Raw genomic sequence first — 19,867 nt, forward strand, 5'->3', positions numbered from 1 at the left:
GGCTTCTTTCTGGCAACTCAACCATACAGCTAAATTTTTGTTCAAGTATTTTCATATTGTTCTACTAAAAAACAAAAAAACACACTGTCTTTTTCCAGAGCACCCTATAATTTATTCTGAGGTTACCTGTGGGTGTTTCTTTGTATCCTGAACAATTCTTTTGGCAGTTGTGGCTGCAATCCTTCTTGGTCTACCTGACCTTGGCTTGGGATCAAGAGATCTCTGAACCTTCCACTTCTTAACAAGTGCTTGAGCAGTACTGACTGGAATATTCAAGGATTTCGATATCTTTTTATATCCCTTTCCATCTTTATAAAGTCCCATTACCTTGTTGTGCAGGTCTTTTGACAGTTCTTTTCTGCTCCCTGTGGCTCAGTATCTAGCCTGCTCAGTGCATCCACCTGAGAGCTAACAAACTAACTGACTTTTACATACACAGACACTAATTGCAATGTAAAAAGTCACAAATGTGAGAAAAGAACCTTTAATTGCAATTTTAACCCGTGTGTGTCACCTTGTGCATCTGAACCAAGGCCAAACATTCCAGGGGGGCGGAGACTTCTGATCCGGGGGGCGGAGACTTCTGATCCGGGCCATTTGGGTGATTTATGTTATCAATATGACTTAAAAAGGAGCCAAACAATAATAAATGGCTTCTTATGATCACTAACCTTAAACAAAAGACAGTTGTTTGGCATGATCAGTCATATTTTCCATATAAATGCCATAATTTCACGATTTCTGACAGGGTATGCAAACTTTTGAGCACATCTGTTTGTGTATATATATACATATCAATATATTGAATATGGCCAAAATTGTAGTATTTCAAATATATGCAATATATTTGGGAAGAATATTTTTAAAATATATATTTCTTCCATGTGGGTCCTCTCTCCCCTCATCAACATGCTAATGAGAGTTTAAATAAAACATCTCCAGTTTTTATTATTATCTTATTTTAGATCCAATGACACCATCAGTGGGTCTCTGTGCTTCTCTATGCAATGCAGGCAGATCATAGCTGGTGGGAGGGGCCAGCAGGATGCTGTACATAGCATCACGAAAACAGCACAGCTCCCTGTCTTAGTACTCCTCTCAAGAGCCCTTAGTTTTGATGCACGCAGTGAGCTGGTTCTTGGGGGGAGTTATGCAAATATCAAAAAGTCTTGATGGGTGGATGCCTTTCTGGAGGATTGGGTGTTCCTGAGCAGGCTGTCTTTGCGTCAGGAACCTTCAGGATCCTGGTGCAAGAAACCATGAAGAGCTCCGCTGACCTCCGGGGCTTTTATATTGGTCCTGAGCCCCTTCCCTCTGAGCCCAGGAGCCCCTTCCCTCTGAGCCCAGGGGCTCCTTCCCTCTGAGCCCGGGGGCCCCTTCCCTCTGAGCCCAGGGGCTCCTTCCCTCTGAGCCCAGGGGCTCCTTCCCTCTGAGCCCGGGGGCCCCTTCTCTCTGAGCCCAGGGGCTCCTTCCCTCTGAGCCCCAGAGCTCCAGGCTTGGAGGGAAGGGCCCCAGGTGCCGTTTTAATCAATGTGACTAAAGTTACAGCGATAAAAAAAAAGGTTCCTGCACTACTTTTCTTCCAACCTTGGTGTGATTTGCGTACCGTAGACTGAAATGTTAAATCACAAATGTCACAAACAAATCGCAAGGAAGTTGCCAGGAAATCGCAAACAAGCCTCATAACTTTGGGGTCACAGCAGTGTGAACCGAGCCTTTCTGTCCCCAACCCCCCCACGGTGGCAGGTCGCCAGGGCCCAGTCACAAGTGCGACCTTTACGACCCTGGTAGTTCCGCTACTGATTCACATACAGACCATCCTAGATAACACCCACATGCGATGCTGAGCTTCCATGACTGAAAGAACTACAATCCAATGAATGAAAGTGGTGGGCCTGGGATAGTCAGACAGGGGAGGAAAGTATTAGATGATGCTGGACGTCCTCCAGACAGACGATGTGGTGAACTCTGACATACTGAAGCATGAGAAGCTCACAGTATGCAGTAAAATCAGAGTAAGCATTTTCAGTCCAGGAGAGGAACCAGTACAATGGAAGGGAAGGTTGGAGTTCAGTTTAAAGCTAAGTTAACAGTCTTCTCTAAATGCATAATTGCATGTATTTACGGTCCTTCAGACTTTAGGAAGGGCTGGATTGTGGCCATTTTGAGTAGAAATTGTCTCAGAATTAGCGGGTGTAAACCATGCCCCATCTTTGGTGTCAGCAGAGAGGAATTGTGCCCCATTGTCGGTGTCAGCAAGACAAATGATGCCCCATCATTGGTGTCAGTGGGAGGAATAGTGCCCCATCAATGGTGTCATTGAGCCCCATTGTTGGTGTCATAGGAAGGAACTGTTCCACATCAATGGTGTCATTATGCCCCATTGTTGGTGTCATTGGGTGGAACTGTGCTCAATCCTTGCAGTCATTGGACTGTGCCCCTTTGTTAGCATCAGTGGATGATATAGTGTCCCAGGGGCTGGATATAAGCAAGCAAAGGGCCACATCCGGCCCCGCCCCCGGCCACAGTTTGGAGACCTCTGTTCTAGAGAGATCCAGTAATTGCCACCCAGGCCCTTTAGAGGAAGTGGAAGTTCTGCTGAGAAAGTTGCCCACCTGGGCATAAAAGTCCAAAACTGGCCTAAGAGAGACCTGAAAAGTTCTAACCTGGTCAGAGGCTAAAGATATTCAAAGGTAGCCACCTGCCTGGGCCTACAGAGTTCATATCAGCCTGTGGCAGAGGCACGAGTTCTTCATTAGCCTGTGGCAGAGGTCAACCTGGCAGACCTCAGAGGCCGCAATATGGCAAGGAGTACCCAAGGAAGAGTTGACCCAACCTCTCCTGCTCATGATTTACAGTTTAATGAACACCTTCCTGCGCTCAAGGTAGGAAAACCTTGTATCTTCTTCAACTTGAAACTAAGCAAGACTCTTCAGCCCCCTGAAAACACTCCAAATGGCTGACATGTTTCGAGGGTAGGTACCCTCTTCCTCAAAGCCAAAACTGTTTTGACTTTGAGGAAGAGGGCAGCTACCTTCGAAACACGTCAACCATTTGGAGTGTCTTCCCGAAGCTGTGATCAACACAGTGGACCAGGTTATGAGGGACACTGTGGACCATGATTCAGTTGCCTGCCCCTGCACAACCTTATCAACTGCTGCTAAGGGGTGCTACAAGTACGGAAAGCTGGAAGGGCCATAAAATCCATCCTCACCATTGGTGGTCATTGCTATACAAAAGACAAAAATGTTAGTTCCATCAATCTTTAGGATTAAAGTTTTACTTCTATTTTACTCAGCCATATGAAACTGGTATACGAAGTTACTTATAAGAGGTAATTTGGCCGAGATGACCTCTGACAAAGTGTGGGCAGGGCGGTTATATACCACGGAGATATATATATATTTTTTTTTTTTCTAAAGTTCTTGCTTATTTGTGTTGCTAAGACAACAGTAAGCAAGCGTTTTTCCTCCACCTCAGTCATAATTGTTATTTTTACTCTAATGTTCTGTGTGGGAGCACTTTTACTGCAGAACCAGAACTCCGACGAGCCACGCGCGCATTGTGCCAGCGCCGGAACCCGCTAAACTGAGCTCCCACACAGGATGTATGTGTGACATATCAATTGTCCCCGCTGTGAGGCCTGAAACTTTCCCAGACGGAATGTACTTTCTATGAGCTGCGAGGGGGCGATCTCGCCTCAATCAGCAAAATCTGAGACGTTTCCATTAAAACAAGAATCACTTTTCACGAAACAAAAGGGGAATGGGGAGGGAGGCTCCAAATGGACCAATTGGTGCTGGTGGTGTGCCAGCTTATCAAAATGGGTAGGAAGTGGAGAGGAGGGCAATTTAAGGCTTCGATCACACAGACAATGACATACGCGCCATGATATGCATTTAGAGGACATTTCCAAAGGAATGTAATGATTTTAAATAGTGCGTTCAGAGTTTCGGAAAAATGGAAATCTGTTCGTCCCGGGGCTGATTAGATATTCCGAACGTCTCTAGGCTTGAGAGAAAAGTCTGTAGACCTAGTGGAGCCCATAACTTAGTACTGTGGTGACCAACCTGCCCGCTGGGGCAACATATCCTTTGGCAATTATGATACAGCCAGGGGCGGACTGACAGCTCATGGGGCAATAGGGGATCATGGGGCCCCTGTGTCCTTGCCCACACTCAAAAAAGCCTATAAAAAAGGTACCAGGGGCATTTGATGGGGCCCCCTACTGACCCTGGGCCCTCGGACAGTGCCCAAGTGCTCGAATGGTCAGTCTGCCCCTGGATACAGCCCACCAGATAGCAGAGCTTTTTTTTCAGTGGGAAAGTGAGGGAACGGAGTTCTGATGCCTCCAGCACTGGATGTATGTAATGGCAAGGGGTGCTGGGATGTGCTGGAAGGTCTATTGATGTGGGCTGCTGGAGGATCTATTGTCACTGGATGGGATCTATTTTTGTGTGGCAGTCTATTGGGAACTATATTGTTGCTGGGGGGTCATTTTTTGCAGGACGGGGTCTACTGTTGAGGGAGGGGTTTTTACTGCTGGCTACTGGACAGTGTATTGATGCTGGCTGCTAGGAGATCTGTTGTTGCTGCAAGGGTCTATTACTGATGGGGTGATATTTTGTTTCGGGGGTCCATTGTTGCTGGGGGAATCTGTTGTTGCTGGGGGGGGTCTATTGTTTCTGGCTGTGGGGGATCTGTTTTACTGCTTTTCGTTTTATCATTAACAAATTTCATGCAAATTACTTTGCACCACAAAATGATACTTGGCTCTGTACTCTCTAAAAGGAGCCGTACTGGAAGGTGAGTAGGGGGTGAAAACAAGGGACGTTGCTTGGAGGTGGGACACAAAAAGTGACTCGGAAGGGAGGAGTTCCTGCACCCATTCTCTGAGGAAAAAAAGCCCTGCCAGATATTATTCTGTGTTTTGGCAATTACAATAAGGGAAAATAGTATTTGTATGTTTTAATTGCCACTTGGACAGTATAGTCACCTGCTGACTTGGCACTATCCACAGGCAGCTCAACTCTTCGCTAAGACACAGAAGTTGAGCCCAATGCAAATTTACCTTAGCTAAATGCTATACAAAGGATTTTTGTTTCAGTTTTTTAAAGTGTTAGAAGACAACTTCCCTAAGCCCTGTGTCTACAAAGAACTAACACTGACTGAGGGGACATGGAAGGAACAGAAACACTGCCCTCTATAACAAGTAACCACCCTTGGCCTAGTGGGTAGTGCCTAAGAGACAGAGGCAGCAGGTAGAGTTGGGTGCCCTGTTGGGCATGTGATCCTGGCACTTGCAAGACCTCTCTAGCACAATGCTGCCCCCGCAAGGGCTGCTGATTTGTGTCTCAGGTTCTTTTCCCACTTATGCAGTGTCAGCCAGGCAAATAGCAACATTCACTCCTCCGACTCAGTAAGAAGTCTGGGGAGTTGCCTTTTAAAAGTTTATTGCAGATTACCTTGGGCGGGGTGAACAGTGATTTAGAATGTGATGTCACTCTTCCCTTAGCAGTTACTTCATAGAACAGTCCCTTAAAGTGGATCTCTAGGCTAGGAATTGGCAGGATTTTTTTTGCTTTGTCTCTTCTGCATTGAAGCTTCTTACCTGCCTGTCCATCCCTTCAATAACACAGAACCTGATTGAACTCCCACGCATGCGCAGGAGAGATGTCATCTCCGCCCGGCCAATGACAGTGACTTGGAAGTTGGCCACCTGAAAATGTCAGCGGCTCGTGGGAAGTTCCAGGGACAGCATTGGATTCAAGATGAGTATAGTTTTGCTTTAAGCACTAGGACATAAAGTGGACAGCACCGGGAACGTGGATGTTTCCCTCCAGACTCAGGCAGATAATCTAATCAGTGAAGCCTCCAGATCAGATCCTCAATGAATCCCCTCTTTTAGCTCCCACACAATTTTCAGCAGAATAGACCCCCAGTTTTGCACAGCTGGGACCTCAAGAATAGCAGATTCTTCAGCTGGACTGCCAGGAAAGGCAATAGCCCTTCTGCCTGGGAACTTCTCAAGAACTCAGCTCTCTGAGGCTATTTATATACAGGTGAAACTCGAAAAATTAGAATGTGGTGCAAAAGTTCATTTATTTCAGTGCAGCAACTTAAAAGGTGAAACTAATATATGAGATAGACTCATTACATGCAAAGCAAGATAGTTCAAGCCGTGATTTGTCATCATTGTGATGATTATGGCTTGCAGCTCATGAAAACCCCAAATCCACAATCTCAGAAAATGAGAATATTCCATGCAATCAATAAAACAAGGATTGTACATAGAACAATATCGGACCTCTGAAAAGTAGAAGCATGCATATGTACTCAGTACTTGGTTTGGGCCCCTTTTGCAGCAATTACTGCCTCAATGCGGCATGGCATGGAAGCTATCAGCCTGTGGCACTGCTGAGGTGTTATGGAAGACCAGGATGCTTCAATAGCGGCCTTCAGCTCTTCTGCATTGTTCGGCCTCATGTCTCTCATCTTTCTCTTGGTAATGCCCCATAGATTCTCCTTATGGGGTTCTGGTTAGGCGAGTTTGCTGGCCAATCAAGCACAGTAATCCCACGGTCATTGAACCAGGTTTTGGTGCTTTTGGCAGTGTGGGCAGGTGCCAAGTCCTGCTGGAAAATGAAGTCCGCATCTCCATAAAGCTCGTCTGCGGAAGGAAGCATGAAGTGCTCCAAAATCTCCTGGTAGACGGCTGCGTTGACCCTGGACTTAATGAAGCACAGTGGACCAACACCAGCAGATGACATGGCTCCCCAAATCAACACAGACTGTGGAAACTTCACACTGGACTTCAAGCATCTTGCAGTGTGTGCCTCTCCATTCTTCCTCCATACTCGGGGTCCTTGGGCCTCTCCATTCTTCCTCCATACTCGGGGTCCTTGGGCCTCTCCATTCTTCCTCCATACTCGGGGTCCTTGGGCCTCTCCATTCTTCCTCCATACTCAGGGTCCTTGGTTTCCAAATGAGATGCAAAAGTTGCTCTCATTAAAAAAGAGGACTTTGGACCACTGAGCAACAGACCAGGTCTGTTTTTCTTTAGCCCAGGTAAGACGCTTCTGATGTTGTTTGTTGTTCAGGAGCGGCTTGACAAGAGGAATACGACATTTGAAGCCCATGTCCAAGATCCGTCTGTGTGTGGTGGCTCTTGATGCACTGACTCCAGCCTCAGTCCACTCCACTTTTGAATGGCCTTTTCCTGACAATCCTCTCCAGGCTGCGGTCATCCCTGCTGCTTGTGCACCTTTTTCTTCCACACTTTTCCCTTCCACATAACTTTCTATTAATGTGCTTTGATACAGCACTTTGGGAACATCCAACTTCTTTTGCAATTACCTTTTGAGGCTTTCCCTCCTTATGGAGGGTGTCAATGATGGTTTTCTGCACAACTGTCAGGTCAGCAGTCTTTCCCATGATTGTGATTCCTACTGAACCAGACTGAGAGACCATATAAAGGCTCAGGAACCCTTTGCAGGTGTTATGACTTGATTAGCTGATTAGAGTGGGACACTTTGAGCCGAGAATATTGCACCTTTTCACAATATTCTCATTTTCTGAGATTGTGGATTTGGGGTTTTCATGAACTGTAAGCCTTAATCATCACAATGATGACAAATCACGGCTTGAACTATCTTGCTTTGCATGTAATGAGTCTATCTCATATATTAGTTTCACCTTTTAAGTTACATTACTGAAATAAATGATTTTTTGCATGATATTCTAATTTTTCGAGTTTCACCTGTACTCCCCAACCACCATCTGGGCACTTTCCCCCCAAGGATTGACTGGAGCTGCATAAATTATCAGATGGCCATGACTAAGCTATGAGGGTGGGGTGAAATGTGTTGGGGGGCGTGTCCTGGACAGAGCTAGGCTGAGGCTGTATCTGGAGGGTCAACAAGCCATTGATCCGGTCGACAGCCAATAGGTGGATCATGACAATAGCGCTTTGCCATCCCCCAGCCTCCACCGCTCTCATGTTAATTGCAGGAGGCAGCATAGCGCTGGACAGAGGGCAGGGCAGAAGCTGCCTTAGTGATTGCTTGCTAGGCAGTCCTAGTCTGCTGTACACATGCTGTCAGGTAGAAAGTGCTACCTGTGTGTGTGTGATGTGAAAGGGACAGAAGAGTCACTGTTGGAGGGGAGACACAGGAGACACTGTTGGAGGGGAGACACAAGAGACACTGTTGGAGGGGAGACACAAGAGACACTGTTGGAGGGGAGACACAAGAGACACTGTTGGAGGGGAGACACAAGAGACACTGTTGGAGTGGAGACACAAGAGACACTGTTGGAGGGGAGACACAGGAGACACTGTTGGAGGGGAGAAACAGGAGACACTGTTGGACGGGAGACACAAGAGACACTGTTGGAGGGGAATGCAAGTGTACAATCCAAACACACACGTTCCTGCATTAAAAATGGCTGTGTGTATAAGTGGGTGCTGCAGCGACCATCGGCTAGAACTGAACAGAATCAGCAAGGGAGAATGTCACCAGCACACCGAGGATCACCAATATGGGTCCAAAAGTTTTAATAAACAATCACATAGTTACAGAAAGACAACGTTGCAGAGTCTCGCAGGACCCCTTCATCAGACATTTGTCACATACCTAATGAACGGGTCCTGCGAGACTCTGAAATGTTGCCTTTCTGTAACTATGTGATTGTTCATCAAAAAACTTTTGGACCCATATTGGTGATCCTCGGTGTGCCGGTGGCATTCTCCCTTACTGTTGGAGGGGGGGAACACAGAAGACACTGTTGGAGGGGGGGACTGAGGAGACACTGTTGGAAGGGGGGACTGAGGAGACACTGTTGGAAGGGGGGACTGAGGAGACACTGTTGGAGGGGGAACACAGGAGACAGTGTTGGAGGGGGGATACAGGAGACAGTGTTGGAGGGGGGACAGAGGACACTACAGTGGGGAGGGGATTCTGATGGGAAATGCACAGAGTACACTACTTTGGGGGGGGAGGGGGGCAGAGGACACTGTTGGAGGGAAGACACAGGAGACACTGTGGAAGAGGGGACACAGGAGACACTGTTGGAGGGGGGACACAAGAGACACTGTTGGTGGGGGGACAGAGGACACTACAGTGGGGAGGGGATTCTGATGAGAAATGGACAGAGGACACTGCTTTGGGGGGGAGGGGGGCAGAGGACACTGTTTGAGGGGAGACACAGGAGACACTGTTGGAGGGGGGACACAGGAGACACTGTTGGAAGGAGAACACAAGAGAAATTGTTGAAGGGAGGGCACAGGAGACACTGTTGGAGAGGGGGACAGAGGAGACACTGTTGGAGGGGGGGACACAGGAGACACTGTTGGAGGGAGGGACAGGAGACACTGTTGGAGGGGGGACAGGAGCAGGGGCAGACTGACAACTCATGGGGTCCCCGGGCAATAGGAAATTATGGGGCCCCTGTGTCCTCGCCAACACTCAAACCACACCCAAAAAAGCCTGTGAAAGGTATCAAGGGCATCTCCTGGGGCCCCCTATTGACCCTGGGCCCTCGGGCAGTGCCCCAGTGCTCAAATGGTCATTCCGCCCCTGGACAGGAGACACTGTTAGAGGGGGGATACAGGAGACACTGTTGGAGGGGGGATACAGGAGACACTGTTAGAGGGGGGATACAGGAGACACTGTTGGAGGGGGGATACAGGAGACACTGTTGGAGGGGGGATACAGGAGACACTGTTGGAGGGGGGACAGAGGATACTACAGTGGGGAGGGGATTCTGATGAGAAATAGACATAGGACACTGCTTTGGGGGGAGGCAGAGGACAATGCTATGGCAGGGGGGGGGGGCAGAGGACACTACAGTGGTGGTGTGGGGGGGGGGGTGTAGGGGGGGACAGTGGACACTACTGTGACACACTGTGTTCTTAGTGCTGTCTTCTTATTGGGAGGTTGATTTTTTTTCTTGGGTTTTTAGGGATTCTTTTGTGTTGTTTTGTTTTTGTTTTCTAAGGTTGTCACAGAGTAGACACCCCCCCCCCCCATCCCCACCCCCACCCCGGGAATCTTTGCTTTCCTCCATGTTGTCCAGGCAGATCTCAACCTCTGAAAGGTTGCCTACCCCTGTACCTCATGCTGGGCTGGTGCACAGTGGCTGCCTTCTTTCTCTCAGAATAAAGCATGCATGTTGTGATAACATGATGCAGGCATACATTTTATTGCAAAGGTACATGAAATGTCATTTAAATAAAGTTTAAAAAAAAAAAAGAAAAAACTTAGCGCATGCAATGCACACCAGCGCATGCACATTATACCAACGCATTGCATGCTGCTGGTGTGAACCATCCCCTGACCACACTTTTTTAATATCTACAAATAGAGATTCCTGGCATCAAAGGCTGAGTGCTTATAAACTGCAACAAAGTACATCCATCCCTGAGTAATAAATGATTCTCTGATGACGATATCATCCTGAGCTCCACCCTGGGCCCCAAACATTAGACCGAAAATTCACAAACTGCGTGACAACATCTGATAACCGAGATGCGATTTCCCAGAACTGCGGGATGACAGGAACCCGACTGACAGTGAATGTGACATGTGTGTTGTGTATCTCAGGCCATGCAGAGGAGATGAATCACAGTGCAATCTGAGGTCTGCGGTCTGTTGTGTAATGCGGCTCAGGAACAGATAAACACATACAGCTGTGACACATGTGAGCAGGAAAAGAAAGGACGAAGGGGAACAAAATTCACCTCACCGCTCCTTTGATGTATATGTGAGCAGGATCCGCTCAATGCACACAATTCTTATTATTCTAAAAGCCTTGATTCTGCTTGGGATTTATATATGTACATTACATAGGCGGGCACTGCTTCCTGCTTTGTAGTGCTGTGCATCAGAGAAACCTGCCAGGAGTTTAATTGCTGCGTGCTACTTCAGGGTGGGTGAATTATGAAGTAAAGAAGCCAAGGGACCAGCATGACAGCCAGGCAACCTGCATTTCCAATGTGGGGTCAGGAATAGAAGGCTCTGCATTTCTGTGGTGACATATACTACATTACCAAAAGTATGCCAGCCCTCCAAATCATGTGATTCAGGTGTTCCAATCCCCTCCATGGCCACAGGTGTATACAATCAAGCCCCTAGGCATGCAGACGGCTTCTACAAACATTTGTGAAAGAATGGGTCGCTCTCAGGAGCTCAGTGTCTCCAAGCGTGGTCCTGTGATAGGTTGCAACCTGTGCAATAAGTCCATCTTATTGGCACTGCCCAGGGGCCCCAGGATAATTTTGCATTACATCATATTTGTCAACTGTCCCGGATTTGCCCGGGACAGTCACGCTTTTAACTAAGCTGTCCCAGGATAGCCATGTCTTGGGCAGTGTCCTGAAACCTGTACTGTGTCCCTCTGATCCCAGTATTGTGGCCTGCTGATCACCCCCATACCGTGTCCTTCTGCCTCCCCCCTTTGTTGTGTCCTTTGTGCTGATCAGTCTTTGATTTATGGCACGTTTTATTATTGTTTAAAATTGATTTTATTAAAAGCAGTAATAGATATATTGTTCATTCTATCAACTATTTATACTTTAATTCTTCAAAGTAGGTGCGTAAATTGGGGCAGGCTGGAAAGGGCCCAGTGATTTTTTGGCACGTGCGAAAGTGTGGCACAACTTTGGAAAACTGTCAGGCTAGGTTCACACTAGCATGGGTCAGGAACGCGCACAAAACTGCAAACATTCCCACCATGCACAGAAACACGTTGCCCTTTAGCAGGTGGGCAACAGTGCCTTCAATTACTGATGACATCCCCATGTGTTTGGTAACGAGCGGGGTTCCTTGTGTGCAAAATGAATGGTGCCGAAGCAGCATGCATTTTGGTGTAGCGTGATTTTGGAAAAGGGCCAGGCTAGGTTCAACTCTACCACAGGTCGGGAATGTGTGCAAAATAACACACTTTCCCGACATGCACAGAAACGCGTTGCCCTTTAGCAGATGGGCGGCAGTGCCTTCAACTCCTGATGACATCCCCATGCATTTGTTAATGAGCGGGGTTCCTTGTGTGCAAAACTGAATGATGCCGAAGCAGCATGCATTTTGGTGTGGCCTGATTTTGGAAAAGGGTCAGTCTAGGTTCACTCTAGCGCAGGTCGGGAACACGCACAAAATTACGCACTTTCCCAACATGCACAGAAACGCGTTGCCCTATAGCAGAAGGGCGGCAGTGCCATTCAGTCCTGATGACATCCCCATGCATTGGGTAGCGAGCGGGGTTCCTTGTGTACAAGAATGAATGGTGCCAAGCACCATTTTGGTGTGGCCTGATTTTGGAAAAGGTTCAGTCTAGGTTCACACTAGCAAAGGCCAGAAACGAGCACAAAATTACGCACTTTCCCAACATGCACAGAAACGCGTTGCCCTACAGCAGACAGGCAGCAGTGCCATCAATTTTTAATTGCAACCCCACACATCTGTTAACGTGTGCTTTCTGCGTGCGGTGCCGAAGCAGCATGCATTTTGGTGGGGAATGATTTTTTAAAAGAGTCGGTCTAGGTTCACACTAGCGCAGGTCGGGAACATGTGCAAAATGACACACTTTCCCGACATGCACAGAAACGCATTATCCTTTAGCAGAAGCGTAGTGCCATTCATTCTTAAGTGCAACCCCATGTATCTGTCCTGCAGCACCATGCGTTTCTTTGCGGCGGGATTTTGAAAAAGAGTCAGGGACTTCTTTTCTGCATTTCTTGCACACTGAAACAAATAGTCTGGCCTACGCACAAGGAGACGTGCACATGCTCTACTGCACACAAAAATGTGAACCAAACCTTAGGGCTTATGTACACTGCAGCTGATAAACTCACGTCTAGGAGCTTTTCTGCGTTTTTTTTCAGCAGCCCCTGAACTCACCCTAATGTTTTCCTATGTGTCCATGTACACAACATCGTTTACAGGCATTTGAATTTACAGTCTTTTTTTGAACGCAGAAAACTTGCGTTCAGCAGTCGATTTGATCAACGTTTCAAACGCAAAACGCTTGTTAACGTGGCTAACCGTGTTTATAAGCATTTGCATCTGAACATTTTTTTTAACTCTTCCAGTTCCCGATGCTGTCCAGAGCCTTTTTTCATCATGAAAAATGCATGCAAAGCATTTTCGAGGTACTCAGATGGACAAAACACTGAACACAGGATGTTCCTCCAAAGCTTGTCACACATTGTAATGACCAATTCACACCTCAGACCTCTCCCACCCTTGGAAACAAAAGATATGTTAATGACCATTCACACCTCAGACCTCTCCCACCCTTGGAAACAAAAGATACGTTAATGACCATTCACACCTCAAATTCCTCATGAAGACCCCCTGCCAGGTGACCTTAATGACTCCCTCCACCAGACACCCTTCCCACCCTTGGAAACAAAAGAAATGTTAATGAGCAACTCCCACCTAAGCTAATCTCAACACATACTGCTGTCTCTGATTCTACTCTCTGTATTTCTCTGAAACAGTCTGAAATAGTTAATAATTTACCACTTTTCAGTGCATTCTGGGCATTTGGGAGGTTCTCCTGTGCTTATCTTTAAAAAACACTTCTAAGCACAAACGCACATAAATGCGTTATGCAAAAGCGGCTAAACAGACGTTTTTTACCCTACATTTCCAGCAGTCAGTTTCCATCGTTCAGAAGTGTCCCGTGTACATGGGGCCTTATTCTTTCCTCTTACAATGCAAGTCTATCTGAACACCCATAGATAACAATTAGAAATGAATGGAGGGATTTGGGGAAAATGTTGCCAGAACAGAAAAGCTCAGTTTTGCTCCTTGAGCTGCTAATATAAAATACTTTAAAAAGTAAATGTATTTCGACAGGTGTGTGTTTTTGGAGTTGTGGGGGGGGGGGTGTACTCCTAAGTTTATTTCAGTTAGGGGAATATTTATTAAAAGATCTGCAGTGCTCTTTGTTGTGTGAAACAGTACCATCGGTCTGAGCGAATGCTGGTAGGCTATTAGCTTTCCAGGGCGAATGTTACTCAGTTATACTGATTAGAGCGAATTAGGAAAATACCACATTATGGCCACTAGATGGAACTGACAATCATAATAAAGAATTATTTATTCCCTATCAGCGCCACCTAATGGCCATAATGGGGTATTTTGCCAATTCATTCTTTATGAATAAATATTATCCGTCCCAGAGAGAAAATAGCCTTGAAACATTTCGCACACAATTTATTTCAGGCACTTATATAGCGCCGTCAATTTATGCAGCGCTTTACAATGAATGCGCATGCAGTTTTTCAGGATGAATAACAAATTTCTTATGAATAAAGAAAACAATAACACAATCTGCCCCTATATTCATAAATAGGGGTCAGCACAAAGTTTGCAAAAATTCACAAAAACAGACAATGATGGGCAGATTTGCTCATCCCTATTGACCACCGAGACCCCCATATGTCCTGGGCCACCCTTATCTGTAGCTCTGCGCTCTCTTACCTGTAGTGTGTAGGAGGAAGCTCCTGGATGACATTCTGGATCTGAGATAACTGATCTCCCTCCACCGAGCATGATACCGCATCCTGGAGAGATAAATAAAATACAATATTAATCGCCAAAGACGCAAATTTTGTTAAGTAGAACCAACTGGTCATACGGCCATACACCAACCAGCATCCAATCAGAACAGCTGTAACCAATCACGGCATGACACCAAGACCAGACTATTAGCCAATCAAAAGCATTAAAGGTTTTTTTTATATACTCTGCTGCAGGGGCGGACTGACAACTCATGGGGCCCCCGGGCAATAGGCGATCATTGGGCCCCTGTGTCTTTGCCCAAACTCAAAAAAGCTTATGAAAAAGGTACCAGGGGCATCTCATGGGGCCCCCTACTGACCCCGGGCCCTCAGGCAGTGCCCGAGTTTCCAAATGGTCAGTCCGCCCCTGCTCTGCTGGACAAGCCAATAAGGGTTCCAAAACTTGCACTAGATTAAAGGAATTCGTTGACAATCGGATCGTAAGGACTAAACCAACTAATTTGTTTCAAGAAAACGAAATCTTTGCTACAAGGACTCCTATAATAAAAAACAGCCAGACACAGTGGAATAAAACACATGCAGTATATAGGAGTTGCTGTTGCCTAATTTTTGCAAAGCAAAGGTGTCTATGGCCACCACTCTGCTGTATAATGGGCAGATAGTAAAAAAAACAAAACAAAAAGAAAACGTCACCAATACTTTACTGATCCTTTAAAGTGTCAGTGCCCCGCCTCATTTGTTTTTAGCCAGCATGAAAGAAAAATATTCTTCCCAAATATATTGACATACATTTGAAATGCTACAATTTTGGCCGTATTCAATATATTTCAAAATATATTTCAATAAATATATACTGCAGGTTGAAATGCGTTTTTATTATAAAATATATGACAAATATTTTTAAAAATACATTTCAAATATACTGTATGTCTTTAAAAATACAAATCTGCATTTCTGGAATGCATTTACAAATATATGTTAAAATGACTTTTTTATATGTTGACCATTTCCATACCGGGCACTTTTACCCCCTTCCTGCCCAGGCCAGTTTTCAGGTTTCAGCGCTCTCACACTTTGAATGACAATTGCGCGGTCATACAACATTGTACCCAAACTAAAATTTTATCATTTTCTTCACACAACTAGAGCTTTCTTTTGGTGGTATTTAATCACTGCCGGGGTTTTTATTTTTTGCTAAATTAACAAAAAAAGACCGAAAATTTTGAAAAAAAAACACATTTTTCTTTGTATCTGTTATAAAAGTTTGCAAATAAATAATTGTTCTTCATAAATTTAGGCCGAGATGTATTCTGCTACATGTCTTTGGTGAAAATAACCCAAATTAGGATGTATTATTTAGTTTGTAGGAAAGTTATAGAGTTCACAAACTATGGGATAGATCTGAATATTGATCAATCCTGAAGTACTGACAGCCAATCTAATTTCTTGAGGTCCAAGAATGTCAGAACAGTACAGATATCCCCCAAATGTCAGGACAGTACAGATATCCCCCAAATGTCAGGACAGTACAGATATCCCCCAAATGTCAGGACAGTACAGATATCCCCCAAATGTCAGGACAGTACAGATATCCCCCAAATGTCAGAACAGTACAGATATCCCCCAAATGTCAGGACAGTACAGATATCCCCCAAATGACCCCTTTTTGCAGAGTAGACAGTCCGACGTACTTCATAAGAGGCATGGCGAGTTTTTTGAAGTTGTATTTTTTTGTCATAATTTTTCGGAAAATGAAAAAATTTATTTTCACTATTTTTTTTTTTTACATACTGTCACCAGTGCAGTACAGCGTCATTATATAACTGGCATGGCGGTGAACAGGGACACTGGCTGGTGACAGTATGAAAAAAAAAAAATATATTTTTTTTTATTATTTTTTTATTTTATTTTTTATTACATTTGTTTTCTTTTTTTTTTAGATTTTTTTTCATATTTCACTATGTCCAAAGTAGTACAATGTTACCATAGTAACATTGTACTACTTTGGAGAAGTGATCAGTATTTTTTTTTTTTTACACAATTTGCTTATAGCAAAGAATTACTTTGCTATAAGCAAGCAGTTACCTGAATGACATCAATTCATTCAAGGTTTTTTTTGTGCTTAGCTGTGATTTGGCCACAGCTAATCAAATGACATGTGCATGTGAACGCTGTGACCATTCACAGCTAGACACTAGTATACAAGGATGAAGCCATCCATTGAACACAACTGTCATGTGACCTGCTGTGATTGGTCACAGCAGGTTGCATGGTACTGGCAACGGGCGCCGGTACTCAGATCTGTCATCGGCCGTGTCCGAGGTACACAGCCAGTGACAGATCACGCCGCTGCGCGGCTCTGCAAGCGCGGAAACTGCGCATGTGCGGGAGGACGCCATATGGCATCCACCCGGAAATCTACAGCCTTTTCCCGGCCGCTAAACGGCTATTGGTTAAAAAAAAATCGAAAGAATATATTAAGAAAAAAAAATGTTAAAAATACTTTTCATATATTTTGTAACATATAAAAAACACATTTCAACATGCAGTATATATAGATACAGTGGGGCAAAAAAGTATTTAGTCAGCCACCAATTGTGCAAGTTCTCCCACTTAAAAAGATGAGAGAGGCCTGTAATTGGCATCATAGGTAGACCTCAACTATGAGAGACAAAATGAGAAAAAAAATCCAGACAATCACATTGGCTGATTTGGAAAGAATTTATTTGCAAATTATGGTGGAAAATAAGTATTTGGTCACCTACAAACAAGCAAGATTTCTGGCTCTCACAGACATGTACCTTCTTCTTTAAGAGGCTCCTCTGTCCTGCACTCATTACCTGTATCAATGGCACCTGTTTGAACTTGTTATCAGTATAAAAGACACCTGTCCACAACCTCAAACAGTCACACTCCAAACTCCACTATGGTGAAGATCAAAGAGCTGTCGAAGGACACCAGAAACAAAATTGTAGACCTGCACCAGGCTGGGAAAACTGAATCTGCAATAGGCAAGCAGCTTGGTGTGAACAAATCAACTGTGGGAGCAATAATTAGAAAATGGAAGACATACAAGACCACTGATAATCTCCCTCGGTATGGGGCTCCACGCAAGATCTCACCCCGTGGGGTCAAAATGATCACAAGAACGGTGAGCAAAAATCAGAGGACCACACGGGGGGACCTAGTGAATGACCTGCAGAGAGCTGGGACCAACGTAACAAAGGCTACCATCAGTAACACACTACGCCACCAGGGACTCAGATCCTGCAGTGCCAGACGTGTCCCCCTGCTTAAGCCAGTACATGTCCGGGCCCGTCTGAAGTTTGCTAGAGAGCATTTGGATGATCCAGAAGAGGATTGGGAGAATCTCATATGGTCAGATAAAACCAAAATAGAACTGTTGGGTAGAAACACAACTCGACGTGTTTGGAGGAGAGAGAATGCTGAGTTGCATCCAAAGAACACCATACCTACTGTGAAGCATGGGGGTGGCAACATCATGCTTTGGGGCTGTTTCTCCACAAAGGGACTAGGACGACTGATCCATGTACAGGAAAGAATGAATGGGGCCATGTATCGTGAGATTTTGAGTGCAAACCTCCTTCCATCAGCAAGGGCATTGAAGATGGAACGTGGCTGGGTCTTCCAACATGACAATGATTCCAAACATACCACCCGGGCAATGAAGGAGTGGCTTCGTAAGAAGCATTTCAAGGTCCTGGAGTGGCCTAGCCAGTCTCCAGATCTCAACCCCATAGAAAACCTTTGGAGGGAGTTGAAAGTCCGTGTTATCCCAGCGACAGCCCCAAAACATCACTGCTCTAGAGGAGATCTGCATGGAGGATGGGCCAACATACCAGCAACAGGGTGTGCCAACCTTGTGAAGACTTACAGGAAACGTCTGACCTCTGTCATTGCCAACAAAGGATATATAACAAAGTATTGACATGAACTTTTGATATTCACCAAATACTTATTTTCCACCATAATTTGCAAATAAATTCTTTCCAAATCAGCCAATGTGATTGTCTGGATTTGTTTTCTCATTTTGTCTCTCATAGTTGAGGTCTACCTATGATGCCAATTACAGGCCTCTCTCATCTTTGTAAGTGGGAGAACTTGCACAATTGGTGGCTGACTAAATACTTTTTTGCCCCACTGTACATTGATCTCCCTGTCTCTTGAAAACCATTAAAGTAAGCCCAGGACAAGGGGTGGGCAGGAGGGACAACTGACTAGGTTACAAAGCTGTTAAGAGGGAGGGGAAGTGCCATGTGCTGAGCTGCGCTCCTCTCGTCAAATGCACTTTCTAGGTGAGCAGCTAGCAACCGGTGGGCCACAGCCTAAAGTGATACTAAACACACACTTATTCATTTACATTATCCTTTCTATTTCTGTATGTGGATGATGCCTCTGTAATTATTTTAAAAAAAACCACCTTTTTTCCTAATCGATATACAGCGGTTACATGACCCAGCTCTTTCCCAGCCTGTCTACAGGAAAACAGTGGCAGGAGGAGCTTCTAGTCCTCTCCTGCTGGCTACATGTTCAAAATTAAAAAAAACAAAAGACTTTGAAATCTGAAATAACAATTAATAATTAATATCAATAAACTGTTTTAAATTGGCATACAAATACAACAGTATATTTTAAATCAATTCTTCATTATTTTGTGGAAATAACATGGTGTGGCCGGGTTTCCTACCAATCAGAGGCTGTGTCACGCCGCTCCAGTCTGTGTTTTAGAATACATCTCCATGCATGATAGCACTGGTAATGTAAGCTGTGTAAAGTCATGTTAAAAACGTGAGTTTTTCAGCTTTTTATAGCGTTTTTGCATTAGTGTTTAGCACCGTTTTGGCACAATTAGCAGCGTTTTCCTGTGTTTTTCCGTGTTTGCATTTTTTAGTGTTTTTTTTTTTTTGGTCAACAAAAGTCCAAAAACACCGGTTTGCAGTGTTTTACCATGTTTTTCAGTGTTAGAGCCTAAAACTCCTATAGAAACCCACTGATTCTGAGTTTTTTTTCCAGCCAAAAAAAGTCCCTGTCAAAAAACATTGATTACAGTCTATGTGTACATGGACACATAGGATAACATGCTGGGAGGGTTACTAGCTGTAGAAAAAAAACATCAAAAGCCAGAAACAGCAACTGTAAAAACATCCAGTGTACATGAGGACTAACAGGGAGGTGAAGCCTCCGTCAATCAAGGTCTAATATCCCACCGCCCATTGTGTATAGTGGCCATGGAGGAGGAGGGAAGGAGTGAGCTATCATTTACCACTGTGTATATGCCCACATGTGTGACTCTATAGTCACATGGGCTGTTTAAATGTGATA

At 45.0% G+C, this 19,867-nt stretch overlaps 1 protein-coding gene across 1 annotated transcript in view; it reads right to left on the reverse strand.

Moving 5' to 3' along the window:
* ARHGAP31 (Rho GTPase activating protein 31) overlaps positions 1-19,867 on the reverse strand; it is a 305,615-nt gene that overhangs the window by 80,067 nt on the left and 205,681 nt on the right. Inside the window, exon 4 of the mRNA XM_089654741.1 lies at positions 14,484-14,566. Coding sequence (XP_089510867.1) covers positions 14,484-14,566 — 83 coding nt within the window. The remainder of the gene's footprint in view (positions 1-14,483; positions 14,567-19,867) is intronic.

The sequence above is a fragment of the Staurois parvus genome, unplaced genomic scaffold (assembly GCF_062004578.1).
Source record: "Staurois parvus isolate SC_StPar_1 unplaced genomic scaffold, SC_StPar_1.0 ptg000795l, whole genome shotgun sequence".
Classification (NCBI taxonomy): Eukaryota; Metazoa; Chordata; class Amphibia; order Anura; family Ranidae; genus Staurois; species Staurois parvus.